At 31.4% G+C, this 21,807-nt stretch overlaps 2 protein-coding genes across 2 annotated transcripts; one reads left to right on the top strand and one right to left on the bottom strand.

The window, feature by feature from the left end:
- Positions 1 to 1,082: 1,082 nt before the first annotated feature.
- LOC113520518 (protein phosphatase PTC7 homolog) lies at positions 1,083 to 14,412 on the bottom strand. The gene is made up of 5 exons (XM_026905867.3): positions 13,947 to 14,412; positions 10,169 to 10,348; positions 9,835 to 10,033; positions 4,510 to 4,769; positions 1,083 to 3,624 (listed from the first exon to the last, which is right to left on the bottom strand). The coding sequence occupies exons 1-5, from the start codon at positions 14,173 to 14,175 to the stop codon at positions 3,575 to 3,577; spliced, it is 918 nt and encodes a 305-aa protein (XP_026761668.1). The 5' UTR covers positions 14,176 to 14,412; the 3' UTR covers positions 1,083 to 3,574.
- Positions 14,413 to 15,375: 963 nt separating this feature from the next.
- On the top strand, positions 15,376 to 20,308 carry LOC113520504 (AP-2 complex subunit alpha). The gene has a single exon (XM_026905851.3). The coding sequence runs from the start codon at positions 15,601 to 15,603 to the stop codon at positions 18,388 to 18,390; it is 2,790 nt and encodes a 929-aa protein (XP_026761652.2). The 5' UTR covers positions 15,376 to 15,600; the 3' UTR covers positions 18,391 to 20,308.
- Positions 20,309 to 21,807: the final 1,499 nt, after the last annotated feature.

The following is a 21,807-nucleotide window of genomic DNA, read 5'->3' on the forward strand; positions in this document are numbered from 1 at the left end:
GAAACCAGTACCGGCTTTCCTTTTCTTGGGGGCTGCCCAAAGGCAAAGACAGCGTCGAACTCCAAACGGGGCGTCCATTGACGTATTAGATAAGGATTTGTTCCTAGTCCATTCCAAGATACGAGCAGGCTTTTAGCTATGTGAAACAAAACGTCTGTGACTCTATAGTATTGCACCTTTTTTAAGAGTCTAACCAGACTCCCCTTAAAAATAGTCCTCATTGCGCTAATTGAAGCGCTTTTGGATTAGTAAGATTACATCAAATTCGATCACAGGTAACCTATCTATAGTCAAAAGACGTGCAGTCAAATATTAACCAGTGGCACTAGGAAAGCTAAGACCTGCCCTGTATCAAACTTTAGCCCTCTTCAGAACACGGGTCAAGTAGGTATTTGTCAGAAACACGTAAGCAAATCTGAATTAAGATTAGATTTCCTGCAAATAAAACAATCAGAAAACGATATTTCCACATCTGTTTATTAAATTTAGTTGCAGAAATTGACTAGTAATAATATAGACTCGTAAGTGAACGCTTATTTTAGATTCATTGTTAGATTTTTAGATGGGTAAAATTTTGCGACACTGATATTGTAATATTCACAATTTTCAGTTCTATCATCATTTCTCAATGTCTGCTCGGTTTTCTTTTTATTCTATGCATTGTTATTTCGATAAAAAATATTTTACCAATTAGAACCAAGAAAAAAACTTTCTTAAACCTTACCTACACATAGTATATAGTGTATAGTACCTACACATAGTATATAGTAATAGTTATTAACCAATTAGAACCAAGAAAAACTTTCTTAAACCTTACCTACACATCGTAAGTAGCTGCAATATATTACAAGCTCACCTAGTCGCCTATTTTATGTTTTATAAGAAACGGGAATTAACATGATCATATAAGTAAACTATGATAATTTACCCGAATTATCTTGACGTTTCGACCTTGAGGTTCTTGAGGTTACACTGGCCACGCTTACCATAAATGTTTTATAATACATGCAGCGCGAAAGATTAAAACTTAATACAGTCGCCTATTTTTATCGGCTGCTATATTGAAAAATAAAACTAGTGTGTAATTTAAGAATCAGCTCTGTTTATTTATAATATAGTCACACAAAATTCAAATTTGATCATCCGGAACATTATAGGTAGGTGTTTAATTAAGATTGATACAAATTCAATGCAATAGTATCTACACATCTGGTAGGTATTCAGCTAATGTTTACAAAATTAACGCTAGTAATTAACATTTCCAATTAACCTCATTGCTTATATTCATATTGTTGAAACGTATTTAGATTTAAATTTAACGAAGTCATGTTGAACTTCGAAGTAAATTTATTGACACAGTATGTTAATAAAGTAAAAAAAGAAATGAATTTTTCCATGGACCCGTTAGTTGTTGTACAGAAATAAAGTTCCATAACATTCAATTTACAGTAACAACAAGAATTGTAAAACTATATCAGTCTTCATTCAAACATCAACACATCCAATCTAGATAATGCAGCTGTCGTTACGATTCAGTATATATACTAAAGATAGTATTATTTTATAATATTACTCCTGCTTAATGTACAAAATTAAAATTAAAAACAATAAATTTCAATGAGCTTTTAGCTTTTTATACCTACACAAAATTCAAATTTGGATATTGGCGAATTTTTACAAAGTTTTTATATTAAACCTTTGCGAAATATAAATAAATATATATGTGACGTACATATTTTATAATAATTCGTTTATTATTTACTCTTATTTATGTAGCGATTTATATGTATTGTTCGTAGTAAAATAATTATTAGATTGTAATTTCTAGTATGGTAAATAGTCAAATACTGTCTGCAAGCATTTACGTATTGCGCCGTTGGAATTTGTTAATATTGCAGCACAAATGTAATGATTAGAGAACTATTCATTACCACATAATTAATATAATATCATAAGAATAATCTGGATAAAAGTGACACTCATGTACTTTGTTTTGTAAGTACGCCGATGCCGACAAAATGTGCCCCACTTCCTCTTACTCGAATAGAGTTGTCACAATTAATATTCATTTAAAACATTTCTTGTCATATATAAATAATAAAAATAAATTCGTTATTAGATTAAAAGGCGGAAAGATAAGTGACAACCTAGTGTAGACAAAAATTGAGTAGGGCGACACCTCTAATTATAAAGGTAAAAAAAACGATACATGCAATATAACAACTTATACACGACATGGATAAATTTATGTAACATGTAGTACAAACCTTAATACATGGTATATCCTCTGTAAAATAAAACTACATTCGGAATCTTTTTAAATTATTTTTGAACTCGACGTTAACAAATTAGTTGAAAACGGTACCGATATCGAAAAAATGGAAAAAGATACCCAGACATTTAAGAGTTCCAATAGAATTCCTATCGTCAATATACTATGGTACTTTTATTTCTGGTTTGGAACCATCAATACACTAAAATTATTATTAATAATCAAATTATTAAAAAGTATATACTCTATAGTAAAATAAATAGTCAAATATGTCAAATAAATAGTAACTAAAGATATATTATTACTATAAAATATAATCAATTTTGTGGAATCGTGTACATTCTGGCGGGAGTGTCACTTCTAGCTAGTCCTTGTTCTTATGGGAATATTGTGGTATCGTTGATATAGGCGGAGAACTAAATAACTCAATTTGGGTTTCGAGACGATCGCGATTTACAATTTTTCCTTCATCTGTTTGTCGTAATTAATAATTGGAAGACAATTTTACTGAAAAATATTTTTATAAATATCGATCATAAAAATGTCATAATAATGACAAAAAACGTAAAATTTATTTATTTATCTCTCCACTTATCGCGACGATATTTATTGCTGTCTTTAAACTGTATCAGGTAACTAGACTGCATATGCGCAATGTAATGTCTATTTTGCTTCAATATAATCCTTCTATTTGAAAGGATTAGGTACATGTTAATGCTCTGGCAGTACACATCATATCAACAATAAGTTTGAATATATAATAACCAAAAAAAGATGCTTGTAATTAATATAATAGTAAAGTGGAGACAATGTCTCTATGATAATTTGTAACATACATAACTGTACAAATTTTGGACTGGCAATGAAAACAAGTAAACGCAACTTGTCAGTCCAATCTTATCTAGAGATCACATTTTAATCCACAAAAATAATTAAATCACAATATCATACATACAGTATTAAATTAATCATTTGCATAGATAATTGCAATACACAGCTCGATATCACTCTTAAGTGACTAGTGCAATACGCTGTTTCATACAAAATCACAATGTTTGTTTACCATCAGAATCAGATCATGTTCTCACAAATGCTAAATACAATTATTGTTACCTAATCGTAATTTCAAGATAAAAATTATCTATTTAAAAACATGTCCTGAAAAAGTAATAAAATATAAAAAAAACATGACCCAGTTTGCAAGTTTTTGGTGTCGTAGTTTATCACTAATTCTACTATTTTTTACGTGTGTTTAGAAAATAACACACGCATAAAATCTATCTAAATCATGTGAAGACATCTTCATAGTGCTACAATAGCTAGTAGCACCGTTATGTCGTCTGGTTTCCCTCCTGAAAAAAGATAAAACACAATGAATATTACATAAATTGGTGAGCACCTTCTACACAATACAATATCATTATTGTGTAAAAAAAACTTAGCAAGTTTTAATGTCATAGATAATATACGCTATAAAAAAAACCAGTCACAAACATTTGATCATGGAAACGAGAATAATTTATCTAAATGCAATAAAATAGTCGTAAATCAGTAAATAAAACAATCCTTAACTATTAACATTGTTTTTCCACAATTAATTAACTACAAAATCAACATTTTTTTTTTTACAAAAAATACTACTTATCATGACCCCAAATATTAATATTATATTTTTTATAAGATACACGTTTTATGAAAATAAACCAGATATATGTGAAGTACCTATTTTTGTGTAATAAACATATATCAATTCCCAAAATTCGGTCATTATACCCACTAGTTTCATTCATTTAATAATACATTTTTCATTGAGCATTAGAAGTTTCACTGACTTACAAGATCAAACATAAATGGATTTTTGCAGAATAAGTAGATTGGTCTTGCATTCGATGGTACAGTTGGCTTTGCACAGAATATGTTTATTCTGTTTTTATAAAACACTCACAAGTTTTCAATTTAAGAACCTTATTTTAAGAGATTGTAATTATATCCCTACACTACGAGTTTATAAGTATTATGATAATTCTGGAGATTTTGTGGTAATCATTTCCCGAGAAAAGTATTGTAAATAAATTAAATTGAATAGGGGTGTTATGTTGTGTACATGCTAGATTGTATTCAACTTTAACCAATAGATTCTGCGTAGTGGCATGCATAAATAAATAGACATTTCCTTTATAGAATACATTCAATAAACAAATTATCGCACAAAACAAATGATATTTCAAGAAGCTTACCAATTGCATCTATGCCGTTTTGGCGCGCACTTTTAGCAAATGGCGACATATAGCAGCCATCAAAGGAGAGGTTGCGGGCCATCCACGCTATGGAATTGGCTACAGCTTGCAAACGTTGCGAATCGCCGGCGACGCCCTGCGCACGACGCATCTCTGCCAGTAGCACGGGCTCGGGAACGTTGTCGAACACGCCGTCCGTCGCTACTAGTATTACGTCGCCACATTCCACAGGGAATTCGGATGTCTCTGCCGACTCGGGCCTAAGGGAAACATTTGCTATAATAATTCAATCTTGATCACTATAAGCACCCTTTCCATTATTTTAATTTTATATATTTATAAAAAAATTCGTGCTGTTTCTATTAATTGAACCGAACCCTGTTTCAATTGACAGTATGGGATTTATATCCTATATTTGAAAATTCTTTCCACTATTCGATTAATCGATCTATGTGACCAAATCATGTGGTCGGAAATATTTAGCAAGGAATGCAAATAATGCAGTAAAGAACAAAATATAATCATTCTATAAATGTATTCACGTAAAGAAAATTGCATGGTATTTAAGGTAATTTCAGTCGTTGCTATCATTCGTATTTCCTTTGAATGGTACCGAGTACCAGCGTCCCTCTTAAAAAAATCACCAAATCCTAACTGCGTTGCCACCCCCCTCCCCCTTATGGGGTAGGGGTAACGACTGATACATTCTCCTAACATACAAAAATTTTGTCTCCATGTTCGTGCACGCTAATCTCTGAAAGCTCACAACCAATTTAACTAAATTAACACGATAGTTTTTATCCCGATAGATTCTGTGTAAATGAATCCGGTAGATGGCCGTAGGAGGGCAAACAACGTTTGCTGGATCAGCTAATACATTTATTTGGGGGAAAGGAATTGTTACTAATGAAGTTTAACTGCCCCATTGCTAACAATATACCCTATCGGGTCGACCTCCACGCGGTTCCCTTTAGACACCATTGTGATTAATTCTTGTGGAATTCATCACGATGGACTAACTGACCTGTTTTCATCCTCACCTATCATTTTTCGCTGGTGCCCAGTCAGCGTATACCGATAGCGCAGGCGGAGTTACCATTTCATTTTCACTCATTACAAAAATACAATTATTTGACACCAGGATTACCAGACAGCGTTAGATTAGCACTTGAAATATTGTTGATAGTCTAGTCTCTCGAGTATCTTACATATACACAGGGTATCCTATTTCGAGTTTCAGACAATTACTAGGATTATCTGTTATTTATGTTTATATTTTATAACTAGAAAATCTTTGGCGTTTTCCCATTATTCTGAAAACATAATAATAAAATGAAACCATTAAAGCACGTGATATCTGGCACCAATCCAATGAGCTAAAAATTCTAATATTAGTACATGCAGAAATACAACAGTTGTGATTGTGGAATGAGCACATGACTACTGATCTCGAGGCAGCATATTGGTCTTGTGATTGTGGACAACATTATGTATACAATTAGAGGCGTCATACGTCAAAGCTATAAAAATACCATCGCTATATTAAGTAATATGTGTAATTACTTTCTATTACTTAATTGCACACATACAAATGTATATTAAAAAAAATATTATTATATAACCAATTATCAATTATTTTTAATATAAATACGTACAAATTGAATTTAATAGTTCACGCAACGAAATAATTTGCTTACCACATTATCACTTATCGTATCGTAATCTTAATTCGTTGCTAAAAGATTACGTATCGTAATCGTGTGTTAAATTTATTTCATTATCATATTAATTATGTCATATCCATGTGATAAACATCTTTCAGCGATTGACGAGATTAGAATGACCAAAATATAAATAGACAAAATATAGGTGTTTATTTACGCACTAGACGGCAAGCGTTTCCTTCTTTGGATACTATGAATACGATATAATACTATTCATAGATTAAATACTTGAATAATACAGTTATAGATAGTATTAGACTTTGACCGCAATTATCTCTGATTAATACAATTAATATATCATGCCTACATTTTTACTGTAAATATTTCCAAAAGTTTTCCTTTGTTGTACCTTTTTAATATTGATATTTGTTAGTGTTAGTTTTTTAACTATGACTCAAATGTATAAATTATAATATCTGATTTGAGATACAAAGACATTTATTATTTTAATTCTTATTTAATAACTTACATATCTATTCGTGTTTCTTATAAAAAAAATCCTGTTCGATATATCATACGGACAACTCTTAACATGTACATACATTTTTGAATAAGCTAAAGGATAGTTCTTGTTGGACGTTTATGTCGAAAGTCTATCCAATCCCCATATTACATAAAACCATTATTTTATATACCAACTGATTTTACCAGCGAAAATTTTTAATGACGCAGTTACAATCAACTTTTATCGAAATCGGCCTCTGGACTCTGTTATTAAATTTATACATACATTGGAAAATTCTACCTCTATACATACTCTATACATCTTATATATCTATGGATAAATATGACAATTATAATATGGGCAATATTTATAGACTGAAAAAAATCCTTTTAAAGAAAACAAAAACCCATTTCTAAATTCATTATTTATGTACGGAACAGTTGGTGTGTGAATTCAGCTCACATTTGACCGATTTTTATTTATAGTTTGCATTCACATCGTCCATTATTGTTAGATACAAACTATTTTCAATTATCACGTGAGTGGTGACTGCCTTTGTACACCTTACACTGTTTAATAATATTAAGTAGTTGATAATAAAAAACCAGTTGTTTTGGCATTGCTCCAAAATAAAAATATGTTATTTATTTCGCGCTCTTTAAAGTAAACAAACAAGTATTTCTCGATCCCTATTTTATCAGTAGATGTCACGACTTCAAATGATAACTACCTCGATACCTATATAATGATAAGTAAATATAATTAAAAGAATTTTATACAGGCGATGCGGTAGTATAGTACGACCAGTCAGGGTGCACCGTATTATCTGGTATGACGCAGCTATGCGGGCGTGTCCCGGTCAGAAATATGGGATAGCTAGTACAGCTCTGATGCAAGAGGAGTTTTTATGCAACTTAGAATGGTAAACAAGCTGACGGCCCACCTGATGGAAAGTATAAACCGTCGCCTACAGACATGAAGAGTACCATGGACATAACAGAATATACATATATACTGTTTCGATACATGATACCCTCCTTGCCATTTCCGAGGCCTAAAATGTTATACTACCTTTGTACCCTGTAAATTCACTGCCATATTCCACCCTTCATATAAGAATAAGGTCATAAGGGGAATTGTGACATTCATAGTGTTATGTTTTTTAACGACGATTACAACTGTTAAAGTTGTTTCTCCTTCAGGGAGCCTTCTAGCGTGTTTGGCATTAATAAAAATAAATATATAATGAGAATAGATATCACTGAATTTACATATAACGCACATATCTATTTCTACATGGCATAGATAAACATTTCAAACCTTGAGTATAAAATTCACATTATTATCTTCATATTGAAATAACCTTTAACTTTTAAGTTTCTACCATCTTTGGTACTTATTAGTACCTAATACTTATTTATTATATTATCCGATATGCATGTTTGTATGTATAGCTAATCATAATCAGTATATAAATATAATATCATTAGTAATCCACTGATTATATTTTATTTCAATCATAGTTATTGGTAGCAACATGTATACAGGGTGAAATCGGAATCATTATTATTTATTCTGGGAAAATTCTATAGGAAAATGAGTCGATAAAAAAATAGAGTTTCCCATACTAAAACGGCGCGTCCAGCCGTTAATTAAGTATGGGATGATCAAAACCTTTTGTTGCTTCTAAATGCTTGATATACAAACTTTCGGTCCTAATATATAGCATATGAAAAACCATCGTTTTACATACTGCTACCGATTTCTCTTCTATACCCTATATCACTGCGTATTCAGGGCTGGATTAACAATGTTGGGGCCGCTAGACAATGCTGGACTCGCTCTAATATAATGTAATAAAAAAAACCTACTATAATATTATTCTACATAATATACTGAAATATGACGATAAATTATAACAAAGGCAATAATATTTTCATTGATAATTTGTTCAGTACAAATCTTCAAATGTAAATTTCTCTTAAAGAAACAGTTTACCTGAACTACATGTTAATGTACCTACATATTACATGTTTAATTTGTAAAATGTTATGGGTTATTATAAACTTTCTCAAAAAAAAAAAATTGTAGGATCACGAGGCTCCTAGACTACAGGGAGTCCTACAGGCAGTTGGCTACACTGCCTAATGGTTAATCCGATCCTACCGAATGGACTAGATTCCAATTTAAAGATGCGAAAATATTACTAATAATATCTTCCAATGTTCTTGTCAATCGTCTATATTACTGTGACATGAATTACATGTTGGAAGTTTGCGTTTGTTTTGTCGGAGTCCAATTAGGTAGTCGATTTCTAGGTATCTAAGAAAAAATGGGGGCGCAAATCAGGAGCAGTTATTCACTCAAGTATTTAAATGTGTGATTGTGTGTATTACCTACATACATATCATCACTGTATGATTACTTACACCTAGTCAGTTTACACGTGACTTCGTCCTTGTAAAATATTTCTTCTTGTCAAACACCAGGCATTTGGCGTATATAATTTGGACAAGATATCATTTTATTAAGATGCCCTGTTTTATAAACATCCGACAAAGAGTATGTGGAAACAATTTAAAACATATACCAAAATATATACAAAAAAAAACATATAAAACAACTACAAAAAAAAATATACAACATATAAAAAAATCTTAATTGGGCCGACTATATATACAGACGCAAAACTTGATAACAACACAAATGACACTTTGTATGTCGCCGAAGGACAATTTAGTTAACTTTTCTGAAACGATTCTATTTGAATACATAAAAATTCTAGTCTCTGCGATTAAAGTGACTTTGTAGATCGCATTAAAAATGAAGTGATTTTCATTTCAATGGTATTTTTTGTAAGCTAAGAAATGCGAATTCAGACCAATCCCTTGTCGCAATTAAAACCATATTCTTACAAACAATAATATGACTGCACTGCGAGCACAGGCATTTCTGACATTTTTAATGTTCAGCGTACAATGCAGAACAATGCAACATCCCAGCAATCACCGAAATTCAATGTTGTTGAAACCCAATGCAACATCCATACTGCTCAAGATTACTTATCACTAAAGCTAAACAAGTGTAAAGTAGTAAAAAATATGTAATATAGTCCAATCAACATTACATTAAAGAGGTAAAATAAGTAAGTTATACCTGTCACTTAGCACATTCCTATCGTGACCCGGGGGTGGCAGACTGAGTTGATAGGGTGTGTTGAAATAGTGTTGCTGCTCATGGGAACGGTGTACGACGCGTCCGCCTCGCACTACCATGTACCCGCTGTCACCTATGTTGGCCGCACGCATAACGCTCTCACTGCGATCCAGGATCATCACGCAGGCTGTGCTACTACCTGAAACAGTAAACATCCAGTGCTGTTTGATATAATATTATATGAAACATACTAATGCTCTTATGATCATAAATTTAAATTATAAAAATACTATAATTTTAATGGTAATATATAATACATAAAAAATATCGATACCTAATATAGGTTTCTTATGTTCCAATAATTCGTAGTACGACTTAGCTAGCAGATCGCTGGGTTCTGATGATTTAAAATGGCCCATTTGGACTAGCCGTTCGCAGGTTTTCATGAGATACGAGGAGAATTCGCCCGGATCGATGCCATACGCACGCCAGCCTCCCACGCCATCTGCGACCCCTATGAAAGAAAAGGAAAAATAAATCATCATCATCAATTTAGAATTTAGCTACCGTATCGTATCGTACCGTATCACTCTCTGGATCGATTCTAAAATTGCATTTCTAATTCATTAGATTAGCAAAACTATTATAGGTGAACAATCAAGAATTAAATGTAAAGTAGTTTCGACGCATTTCACTTAAAAATATAGTTTAAACTGATTCTTAGAATAATCATTTCCTTATAATTTATCTATTTATTTAATAAATAACTTCATCCACCAAAATAAGATACAAAAGGCACACTTAATGCTAGTAGTATTCTCTACCAGTTAACATTTGGGATGAACAGTCAATAGAATATGCATATTCCTTTATATTTATTAATGTATTATTTATTTTGTATAGGTATATATTATTAGTTGTTATTTTCTTTACCTAACCCAATAATGAAGTACCGCATTCGTGATTCACTGTATAAATAAAATATAAAAGATAATGATTAGCTACTATTGCTGTAATGAGTTCCTAAAGTGAGCATGGACTCTTTTTTTAACATGAATCTATTTGGAAGATCTCGGAAACCTTCATGCATTTCAAAGTCGTGAAGTTTGGATGGTGAAAGAGTCTGACATAAAAACAGATTTGTAAAGCAGTGTGAAAAGAGAATATAGGTATGTATATATAGGTATGCAATTAAAATTTTAATTTTTGAGATAGATAATGGTGCTTTAAAAATGACTCTAAAACTCGAATTCTTATGATTTCTACTTCTTGACAGCTATAGAAATCTTTTGACACTCCATGGAGTAAGTGTCTCACTTCTTTGAGATTGATTTTTGTTTTACTATTTAACTTCCGATTTCGTAACGTTTGAATTGTAATATATCAGTTGTACTAAATAGTTCTTTTTAAAATAAACAAAAAAGCATATAAACACTGCTAATAAATTTTTCCAACCGATTTTTATATATTTTAATATAGTTCAATTCATTCAATGATTTCAAAGCGTAACAGGAAGAGTTTTACTACTTTCGAGATCAATTCGTGATCCTTAGTCATGAGCGACTGTGATGTGAGCGCGATCCTGACTGCGAGCCTCAGTGGGCCGAAAGCCGGATCGCGTAAGTTAATCAGATAGTTATTACATTAAAATCATTCAACTTATTTCAGTGAAATTTTGTGAATGTATATAGGTGTATGGTTTGTAGACAGGATAATTTTAGACCTGACAATTAGCACTGAATATATAAAAATCACATATCACTATGCACCCGCGCAAAGTAGGGGCGGGTCACTAATCAATTAAATGAGAAGTTACTATGACCACAATGAATCATTGCTAACCATTACATTTATAAGTAAGATGACCAATAAACAGAGTGCACATTTATTATAATGTAATTGGGCGTACCTATTGCTGCTGGATGGAGAAAGCCAATATGTAATTTTATGTTCACTGTATCACTTTAAACAACTGACTTTGTTGTAGACAGAACAGCTACAAATAGAAGGGATTGTTTGTAATATGGACTACCAGTCCCATTACTAGCAATATACCTTGGCAAGTTGACCTCCATGTATACCGTTAACACAGGTGGGGTTACCATTTAATTATCATCCTTTAAGAAAAGACCTGTTTCATCTGTACCTATTATTATTCACTGGTGCCCTGACAGTATATACTAATAGTGCAGGTGGAATTACCAATGCATTATCATCCATTAAAAAAATACAATAACACAAAGGTAGTTTGTTTCGATAGAGCTCTATAATAAAGTATTCAAATTTTGTTAAAATTATTACAGAATGACTAATTAATAACTACTACTGGACCTCAGAACATCTTATGTTTAGATCAACTATTTGTTTATTTAAATTTTCAATAAGTTTTATAGGATGAATTCATCCCTTCCGACCTATCTAATTGATGTATACATTAAATTAGCAAATTATTTTACTATTTGGAATTTCTGAAGTCATATTATGTGTCACTATTATGTAATCCAAGCACAAGAGACACCAATGGAATATTACTAAGAACTAAGAAAATAATTTTAATTATATAATATAATATAATTTTTAAGGACTTCAAAGTTTCTTAATTTGTATAGCAAAGCAAAATTGTAAATTATTAAAAATAGATTTAAAACCAAAGATTATTTATAACAAGTACATCTATTTTCTTCAAACAGAATGTGTTTTAAAGATTAAAAATCTACATCTCTGTTTGTCCAGTGGTAGCCTCTTCCCTCTCATTATCATGTTATATTACGATTCAGGTAAGTTATCCAATAGGTAGAAATTTAATATTCATATATATAGTTGGGAAAAGATACTACTTAGTATTATTATAAATATAATAAATAATGATAGAAATAAAGTTATACTTAGTTATCAAAGTAAAATTCAATTTATTATTACTTGCTAATGAAGCTTCGAAATTATAGTCTTTTCCAATAGAACTAATGAAAAGGTAATTATGTTAAAATTATTCCAGAAATAATATTTAAATGAAATTAAAAACAAATCAAAACATTCAATTAATTATCTATTTTTTTTAATGATATTGTTATTAAACATTAGCAGACTGCATTAGTTTTTGTTTTTTAAATAGATGATAGTGGAATGGTAACCCTACCTGCATGGATGGGATGATAGATAACAATGAAAAGGAAACCTCACATTCTTACATATCATCCCATCATGATAAATGCATCTGGAATTCAGTACCACATGGAGATTGACCTGACTTGACCTGACGTTACACTACTAATAATGCGACTGCATATTTCTCATTACAAACATCCCCTTCCCCCAACTGTCTTAGGATTAAATCAATCATTCCTTTATAGTTTTATTATATTTTACTGAAACAGACTATACTGACATAATTCTGTACATATTGGCAAAGTGTAAACCTAAATTTAAAAAAAGGTCATCTTGATCATTAATTGATAAAGTGAAATTGATAAAGGAGACTCCTTATTACTTTCTTTAAGTAGCATATAACTGAAATATTTAAATTCTATTCAATAAGAAAAAATCAACTAGTAGTATTATAATTGTTTTCTCACTTTTTACAATTACAGTTTAATAAGATATTAAATCCAGACAAAAATTAAATCAACACCGATTTACCCACATGAAGAACTGGTATAATTTTCTTATATATAATAAAACTAAAATATTATATTACAATAAAACAAAGCTAGAATCACAAATAAATATTTAAATTTCCATACAGAAACTGTATGTGTAATGAAAATTAAAAAACAAGGTGCGAATGGATATTATTATTTATTGCAAATATTAAATTCTGTGTAGGAGTAATATAAAAATTAATTGTATGAATGCTTTGGCATTTGAAATTTTGAGTATAATTTGATAGAATAAAGTCATGCTATTTTCAATGTAATTTTTAGTTTTACTCTTTGAGTTTATTGGATAACAATCACCAGATTTGATGTGATTGATAAAGCTTAATGAATGTTTAAATATATATTTAAGATAAGTACCTACTACGTCAATATCACATAATAGCAATACTATCAAATATGTAGGAATTATAAAAAAAAACATTACAAATTATTCAATAATAAAAACTGTTTACTCACCAATAACATCCGCATTGTTACAATTGGTAGAAAACCATGCGTCGTCTCCAAATTGACCTTTACGAGTTCTTCCATTACTAATGTCTTTAGGGAAACCACATACCACTGACACTAAGTATGGATGTTTTTTATTCGTAACATTTAATTCTGTAGCACTAGAGAAATTGGAAAGACCATTTCTAATAGCACGTGATAGCACTCTGCCTGTCCAGAATATAGACTGCATCATTCATTTAATTGTTCTGTACTTTGATACCAGCCATTCAAAATCGGAGAATCAACATAATTGACACCATTTTTACAGAAATAAACATACTACACAATAATAATTATAAATTACACTAAATATAAATCTCAATATTAAGAATATTTTATCAATGAAAAAGCATTTTCAATTTCGCATTGGTTTTGTGACTGGAGGATGTAGGAATTGCAACCACAGATAAGAGAAACTAAAGACGTATAAACCATCACTGAGCAAAGCAGGACTGCCAACCGAAAATTACAATCGAATTAAAAAAAAAAAGATGACAGTGACAAATTAGAAGTAGTCAAGTTTTTGAGAATTAAAATACAGAGGGCGCTTTGTACTATGATCCCTTGTACTTTATTATTCCTTTCATTTATTAGTCTTTTAAAGTTTATATTTCTTGCTCTCTTAAAAAGTACCTATTAAAAGTTAGTTAAAACATAAAATATCAATTCATATACAAATTATTTGTTATAGTTCTAAATATTATAATTAAATAAATGAAATCTTTCAAGCATACTTACACATATAACATGTAATTGTGTTTTCTCTGTTATTTATATTACATTCAGTTGTAGTATACTTATTCTAACCAACTATATTCACTTAAAATTGCTTTCACTTCAAAATTTAAAAATGATGTTTTTGAAGTGTTGAATTGTTTTTACTTTTACCAAATCACCATCATTAATTTGTACAATATATGCTATTGTGGAATTAATGTCCATTGCCTATCTCGTTCTAACATGCAAATTATTATATTTTCTCTCTTTATATTACTAATACAATACGATATAACAAACCCGATTTAGAGGTGTATTTCTCTAGACACGTGTTTAAAATTTTAATTTGATATAATAGCAAAATCTTTACTCTAAAGATCAATATGAATTAAACTTCTTATAGATTTAAGTTTAAATTATTATAAATTTAATTTATACTACTAAATTGAAATATTAAGTTAAAAAATATATTTAAACAAATGGTAACTCAGAATTAAGCTGAATAGTTCATAATCTAAGTCGCAACCATTCCGTTACGTTCATTACAAAAAAAAAGGAAAATGTACCTTTTTTTTAGAATGACAACTCTCTGTTGAAATTTATCAAATGTCAAAGTGACACAATTTCACAAATATTGATCCATAAACAAAGATTAAAACTAATACCTACCTACAATCTGACGTTCAATTCAATCTATGGTATGGAAGGCGTTGTAGACGAAAGCTCATCTTCATCTATCGAATTCATTTCAATGACGGTCTTTGATTGATTTATTAAAGATCGGAGACGTTATACTATTAAATAAAATATTAGATTAGTGTTGGTGACCAAAAGTTGCAGTTTTTTTAGAAAAGTGTGATTAAAAGGCTTAAAACTGGTGTTCGATAAGTCACTTGGCAATATGCCTGCCGTGAGGGGCGATGGAATGCGAGGACTCGCAGTATTCATATCTGATATAAGAAACTGCAAAAGTAAAGAAGCTGAAATAAAGAGAATCAATAAAGAGTTGGCGAACATAAGAAGCAAGTTCAAGGGAGATAAGACTCTTGATGGTTACCAAAAGAAGAAATACGTCTGTAAACTTCTATTTATCTTCTTACTAGGACATGACATTGATTTTGGACACATGGAAGCAGTGAATTTACTGTCTTCCAATAAATATTCTGAAAAACAGATAGGTTATCTTTTTATATCAGTATTGGTCAACACTAATAGTGATCTGATTAAGCTCATTATTCAGAGCATTAAGAATGATTTACAGTCCCGAAACCCTATTCACGTTAACCTCGCTTTGCAATGTATTGCTAACATTGGTAGTAAAGATATGGCAGAAGCCTTTGGAACTGAGATACCTAAACTTTTGGTATCAGGTGACACTATGGATGTAGTTAAACAATCTGCTGCACTATGTCTACTTCGTCTGTTTCGTAAATCACCTGAAATTATTCCTGGTGGTGAATGGACTTCACGTATAATACACCTTTTGAATGACCCACATATGGGTGTGGTGACTGCCGCCACATCTCTTATAGATGCACTCGTTAAAAAGAATCCAGAAGAATATAAGGGATGTGTAACATTGGCTGTAGCCAGGCTAAGCCGAATTGTAACTGCCAGCTATACAGATTTACAGGATTACACATATTACTTTGTACCAGCTCCTTGGTTATCTGTTAAATTATTGAGATTACTACAGAACTACACTCCTCCATCTGAAGAGCCTGGTGTACGAGGACGACTTTCGGAATGCTTGGAAACAATTTTTAACAAAGCTCAAGAACCACCTAAATCAAAAAAAGTCCAACATTCAAATGCTAAAAATGCAGTATTATTTGAAGCTATAAGTCTCATAATTCACAATGATAGTGAACCAAATTTGTTAGTTCGTGCCTGTAATCAACTTGGACAATTCCTCAGTAACCGGGAGACTAATCTTAGATATTTAGCCCTTGAATCTATGTGCCATCTTGCAACTTCTGAATTTTCACATGAAGCTGTCAAGAAACACCAAGAAGTTGTTATTCTCTCTATGAAAATGGAAAAAGATGTGTCAGTCCGACAGCAAGCTGTGGATTTACTTTATGCAATGTGTGATAAAACAAATGCTGAAGAAATTGTTCAGGAAATGTTGGCCTATTTGGAAACTGCAGATTATTCTATCAGGGAAGAAATGGTGTTGAAAGTTGCCATTTTAGCAGAGAAGTATGCTACTGATTTCACTTGGTATGTTGATGTTATTCTCAATTTGATAAGAATTGCTGGTGACTATGTATCAGAAGAAGTTTGGTATAGAGTCATACAAATTGTTATAAACAGAGAGGAAGTTCAAGGATATGCTGCAAAAACAGTTTTTGAAGCTTTACAAGCACCTACATGCCATGAAAACATGGTGAAAGTGGGTGGTTATATACTTGGAGAATTTGGTAATTTGATTGCAGGAGATACTCGATCCTCACCTCAAGTCCAGTTTGAGTTACTTCATTCCAAATATCACTTATGTTCTGCTGCAACAAGAGCACTTTTGTTGTCAACCTATATAAAACTTGTAAATCTCTTCCCAGAAATAAAAAATCGTGTACAAGAAGTTTTTCGAGCTGATTCCAATATTAGATCAGCTGATGTAGAATTACAACAGAGGGCATCAGAATATTTGCAATTAAGTATAGTGGCTAGTTCTGATGTTCTAGCAACAGTCCTTGAAGAAATGCCTGCTTTTCCAGAAAGAGAATCATCAATTCTTGCTGTATTAAAGAAGAAAAAGCCCGGACGTATACCTGATGATGTAAGAGAGTCAAAAAGCCCGCAACCATCTGGTGTTCCAACTGCTGTTATCAATTCCACAAATAATACCAATAGCTCCAGTGCTGATCTGCTCGGCCTGTCCACACCACCTGGGACTACTGCTCCCACCACTGGTAATGGTTTGCTTGATGTGTTTGGAGATTTATACAATGCTCCCAAAATAAGTCCAAGCACAGTGCAGCAAAATAACATAAAAAAATTCTTGTTCAAAAATAATGGAGTTCTCTTTGAAAATGATTTAATTCAAATAGGAGTCAAAAGTGAGTTTAGACAAAACTTGGGTAGAATTGGCTTGTTCTATGGAAATAAGACACAGTTTGCAATTCAAAATGTCCGCCCAGAATTACATTGGACTGATTCACACAAACTTAATGTACAAATGAAGCCTATGGAACCAGTACTGGAAGCAGGTGCTCAAATTCAGCAAATGTTAACTGCAGAATGCATTGAAGATTTTTCAGATACACCGAGCATGTCCATTTCTTTCATGTTCAATAATGTACCTCAAAAGATTACTATGAAACTTCCACTTACATTAAACAAATTTTTTGAACCCACAGAAATGAATGGTGAGTCTTTCTTTGCACGGTGGAAAAATTTAGGTGGAGAACAGCAAAGAGCCCAAAAGATATTCAAAGCTCAAGGTGTAATTGATTTAACTGCTGCCCGTACTAAACTAGCTGGCTTTGGTATGCAGCTTTTGGATGGAATTGATCCAAACCCTGATAATTTTGTGTGTGCGGGTATTGTACATACTAGAGTTCAGCAAGTGGGATGTCTCATGAGATTGGAACCAAATAAACAAGCTCAAATGTTTAGACTAACAGTAAGGTCTAGTAAAGAAACAGTCTCACAAGAAATTTGTAATCTGTTAGCTGATCAGTTCTGAATTAAATTGGAAAGGACCATGTATATGAGCAACTTGTTAAACAATGAAATTGATGTTATAATTAATTATATTATTTGCCTAGAGATTCACATTTGTAAAGTTGCCAAGTGCAGTTTCAATGTAACAATGCAATACACCTGTAAATATTGCATTGATACTCAGTATGACATATGAAATGTCTGGTGTGCAATTTTCTATTTCTTTTATTGTTGTTACTTTTGTTAATAATGTTTGTATACATCTGTTTCATATAATGAAGTTAAAAAATAATTTCCTAAGACAGCTAGCTAAAACTATATACCTTGTAACTGAGGCTGTTGATATTCATCAAATATGTAAATCTTTTTCTCTCTTTTTACTGATAACTACTTGCATACTTACGTGATTTTAATATTCAACTTTGTAATGTTACTTTGAATATTGCTGCTATATCCAAAACAAGGTAGTATGTCAGTGTCTTATTTTTGTTAATATATAAATGTGTAACATAAAATATGGTACATAGATACCAAAAATATTTTATTTGTATATAGGTTTTTGATTACTATACTCGATCTTGATTACATAAGATTGAACTTTTCAAATAACCATTTCAATGATATTTTATACTTTTTAATTTTTTATTGTTTACATTATTTATTGGATAAACCTAAATATACCAAAAATAAGTATAGTATTTGGCTATTGTACACATAAAAATTTATATTGGCCTAAATTGCATTCTTCATACACATATAATAGTTATACTTATTTTTATTTTATTTTTACATGTCTTTGGAAAGTAGCATTAAAATACACCAAATTTGTCATTCAGAATAGTAATAAAAATCTACTTTAAGAACATTGTATATGATGTTATTTCATTAGGCTTATATAGTCTGTTAATCAAATATGAATATGAAATGTATCTACAAAACATACATTGTATTCTTGCACATATATGGTATTGCTTTTACAGATGTGTGTAATTTTTACTTGGTTAATTTTTAAGATGTTTATTTTAAAATAATTTAAAAATAAGTAGAGCGCAGAGTTCTCATCTAAATTTGTAATAGGTACTAACTATAACAATATTGAATTGTTATAGAGATCCTTATATAGCTGCTAGTATTATTGTGTGGCTATATTTATTTATCTGACATTCCTAACAAGTCTCAAATTTAGTTTTTCAATTGTGATAATTCTGTAGATGTCACGATTTATATACACTACTCAGATCTCAGTGATATTACATGCTAATAACTCAATATGTAGGATCTACCCATTTTCATGTAGTTTACACCGCCAATGTCGAGTCTTATCATGAATGGGTGTACAACGGTAGATGTTTACTTTTTTATAAGTGCACTACAATCATCTTGAGCTATTTGTTTATACGTAATAGAAATATTTTTTATAGATGTTGCATTAGCATTGTCTGGTATTTATAAATATGTAGTAAAAACTTTGATTCCGTTACTTCAACACTTATAAATGTTACTGAGTTTATTATAGGAATCTCACTACACAAAATGTTTTTTATGTTCCATGAAATTATAGATGTAGAGTTAGACAAATTAGTATTATGAAAATAAAATGTTGTTATGAAATCTGTAGCATGCTGAGACTTTCTTTGCATGATTTAGATTTGTATAAGAGATGAGTAATAATTATAAAGTAATATATATCATTTCAAACATTTATTCATTCTACCTGTTAAGATATGTGGTATAATAACCTTTATATGTATATTATGAATATGAATTTAATGAAGTAATGCTTGTCTGGTATATTACGTACGCATTGCATATTGTGGGGTTATCAATATGTACAATATCGCATGTGAAATTCGAGTGTATGAAACATAGAGATAGAAGTTTGTTCTCGCGCTTCTAAATCATATTGTAATTGTCTGAAATACATATTTATCCAATACATATTTAAGTTTTTTATTTAAGATCATACACTTAGTACTACTAAGTTTAAGATGCCTTTTTATAGGTCTTGAGAAAAATGTAACAGTTTTACATATAATATCTAGGTACCCGTCACTGCTAATAATAAAAACATTTTGTGTTGCTTATATATGTTGGTGCCATTGCAGTAACTGCTGAATGATCTTGGCGTAATATAATTTGGGTGAGGGATGTTCGACTTGTTACCTATTTCTATATACATATCGAGCATCATACCATATTTGCAAATAGCGGGGGCCGAAGTTGTTATACTCCATGGAATTTGTTAACGATGCTCCTAAATCCATCCGATGAAATACCTTAATATTTTTATATAACAACGGTGATAATCAAGTATACGATCCGCCTGATGATAGGTGGCCATTTCAATCTATATACAAACTGGTTGTTGGTAGAATTAGCAAATAAGACAAAGGTGTTTACGCCGACCATTGAAGACTAGGGGGAAAAGATTGGGATAGGACAGATTAGTCCTTATCGCTATCAATATACCATATCAGGTCGACCTCCACGGGGTTCCCCCTGGAAACTATCAAGACTAATTTATCGTTCCATTAATCACGATGGGCTAATTGGCACCTGCCTTTCGTCCTCATCAATCATCTCTCACTGGTCCATCGCCAGCGTATACCGTTACCGCAAGCGGGATTTGCATTTTATTTTCACCCATTAAAAAAAAGACTATTGCAAACTGAATATTTTTTTAAAAATATTTATAAATGTATTTAAAATTGTAAATAACAAAAAATGTACTTACTTGATTTTTGTTACGTTCTGATGTTTTAGCCCTCCTTAGTTTACGTAGCGCGCCAAGGCAGGTTTTTAATAGTGCCCCTTTGATGATTGAAAAAAATAAGGGCGCCATGCTGCAACTTTCCCCTTGAAAAATTCTAGAAGACGACAGAAAAGTAGCAGTGATCACACCATAATTAGTTTCCCTAAATTTGATGCGATCTTTTATTGATCCGAAGTAACATGAGTTAAACCATATCAACAAATTATGACAATGTTAATACTGATTTGTTGCGTCTCTTGCATAGTTTACAACTAATAATCTAATCACCATCATCATCACCACCAAAAGTTGCACTGCTGAACATATACTCCCCCCCCCCCCCCTCCTAAAGAGACGTTTGCTAGTAGTTGCTACGCTTGGCGGGCGAATTGGCAACCACAAATAGGGTTTAGTGATTTAGGAAAAGAAAGTGGTGAGCTTTTATATACCGGAACTATACGGCAATTATAGACTAATATCTTGCTCTCACATTCAAAACTTGGCATATGCTGTTCGTAAGATTAAACAGTGTACTAATATTGACACTGCCACATTATTTTAAATACTTTTATAGTATACTGTCCTACGGAACATTATTATATTGTATATATAAGGTTAAAGCACATCCAAAGTATATTTGTATTACAAAAACGTGCAATTCGCGCAATTTATTCTATAGGAATATGG

This window comes from Galleria mellonella, unplaced genomic scaffold, assembly GCF_026898425.1.
Source record: "Galleria mellonella isolate WM207_F2 unplaced genomic scaffold, CSIRO_AGI_GalMel_v1 utg36, whole genome shotgun sequence".
Taxonomy (NCBI): Eukaryota; Metazoa; Arthropoda; class Insecta; order Lepidoptera; family Pyralidae; genus Galleria; species Galleria mellonella.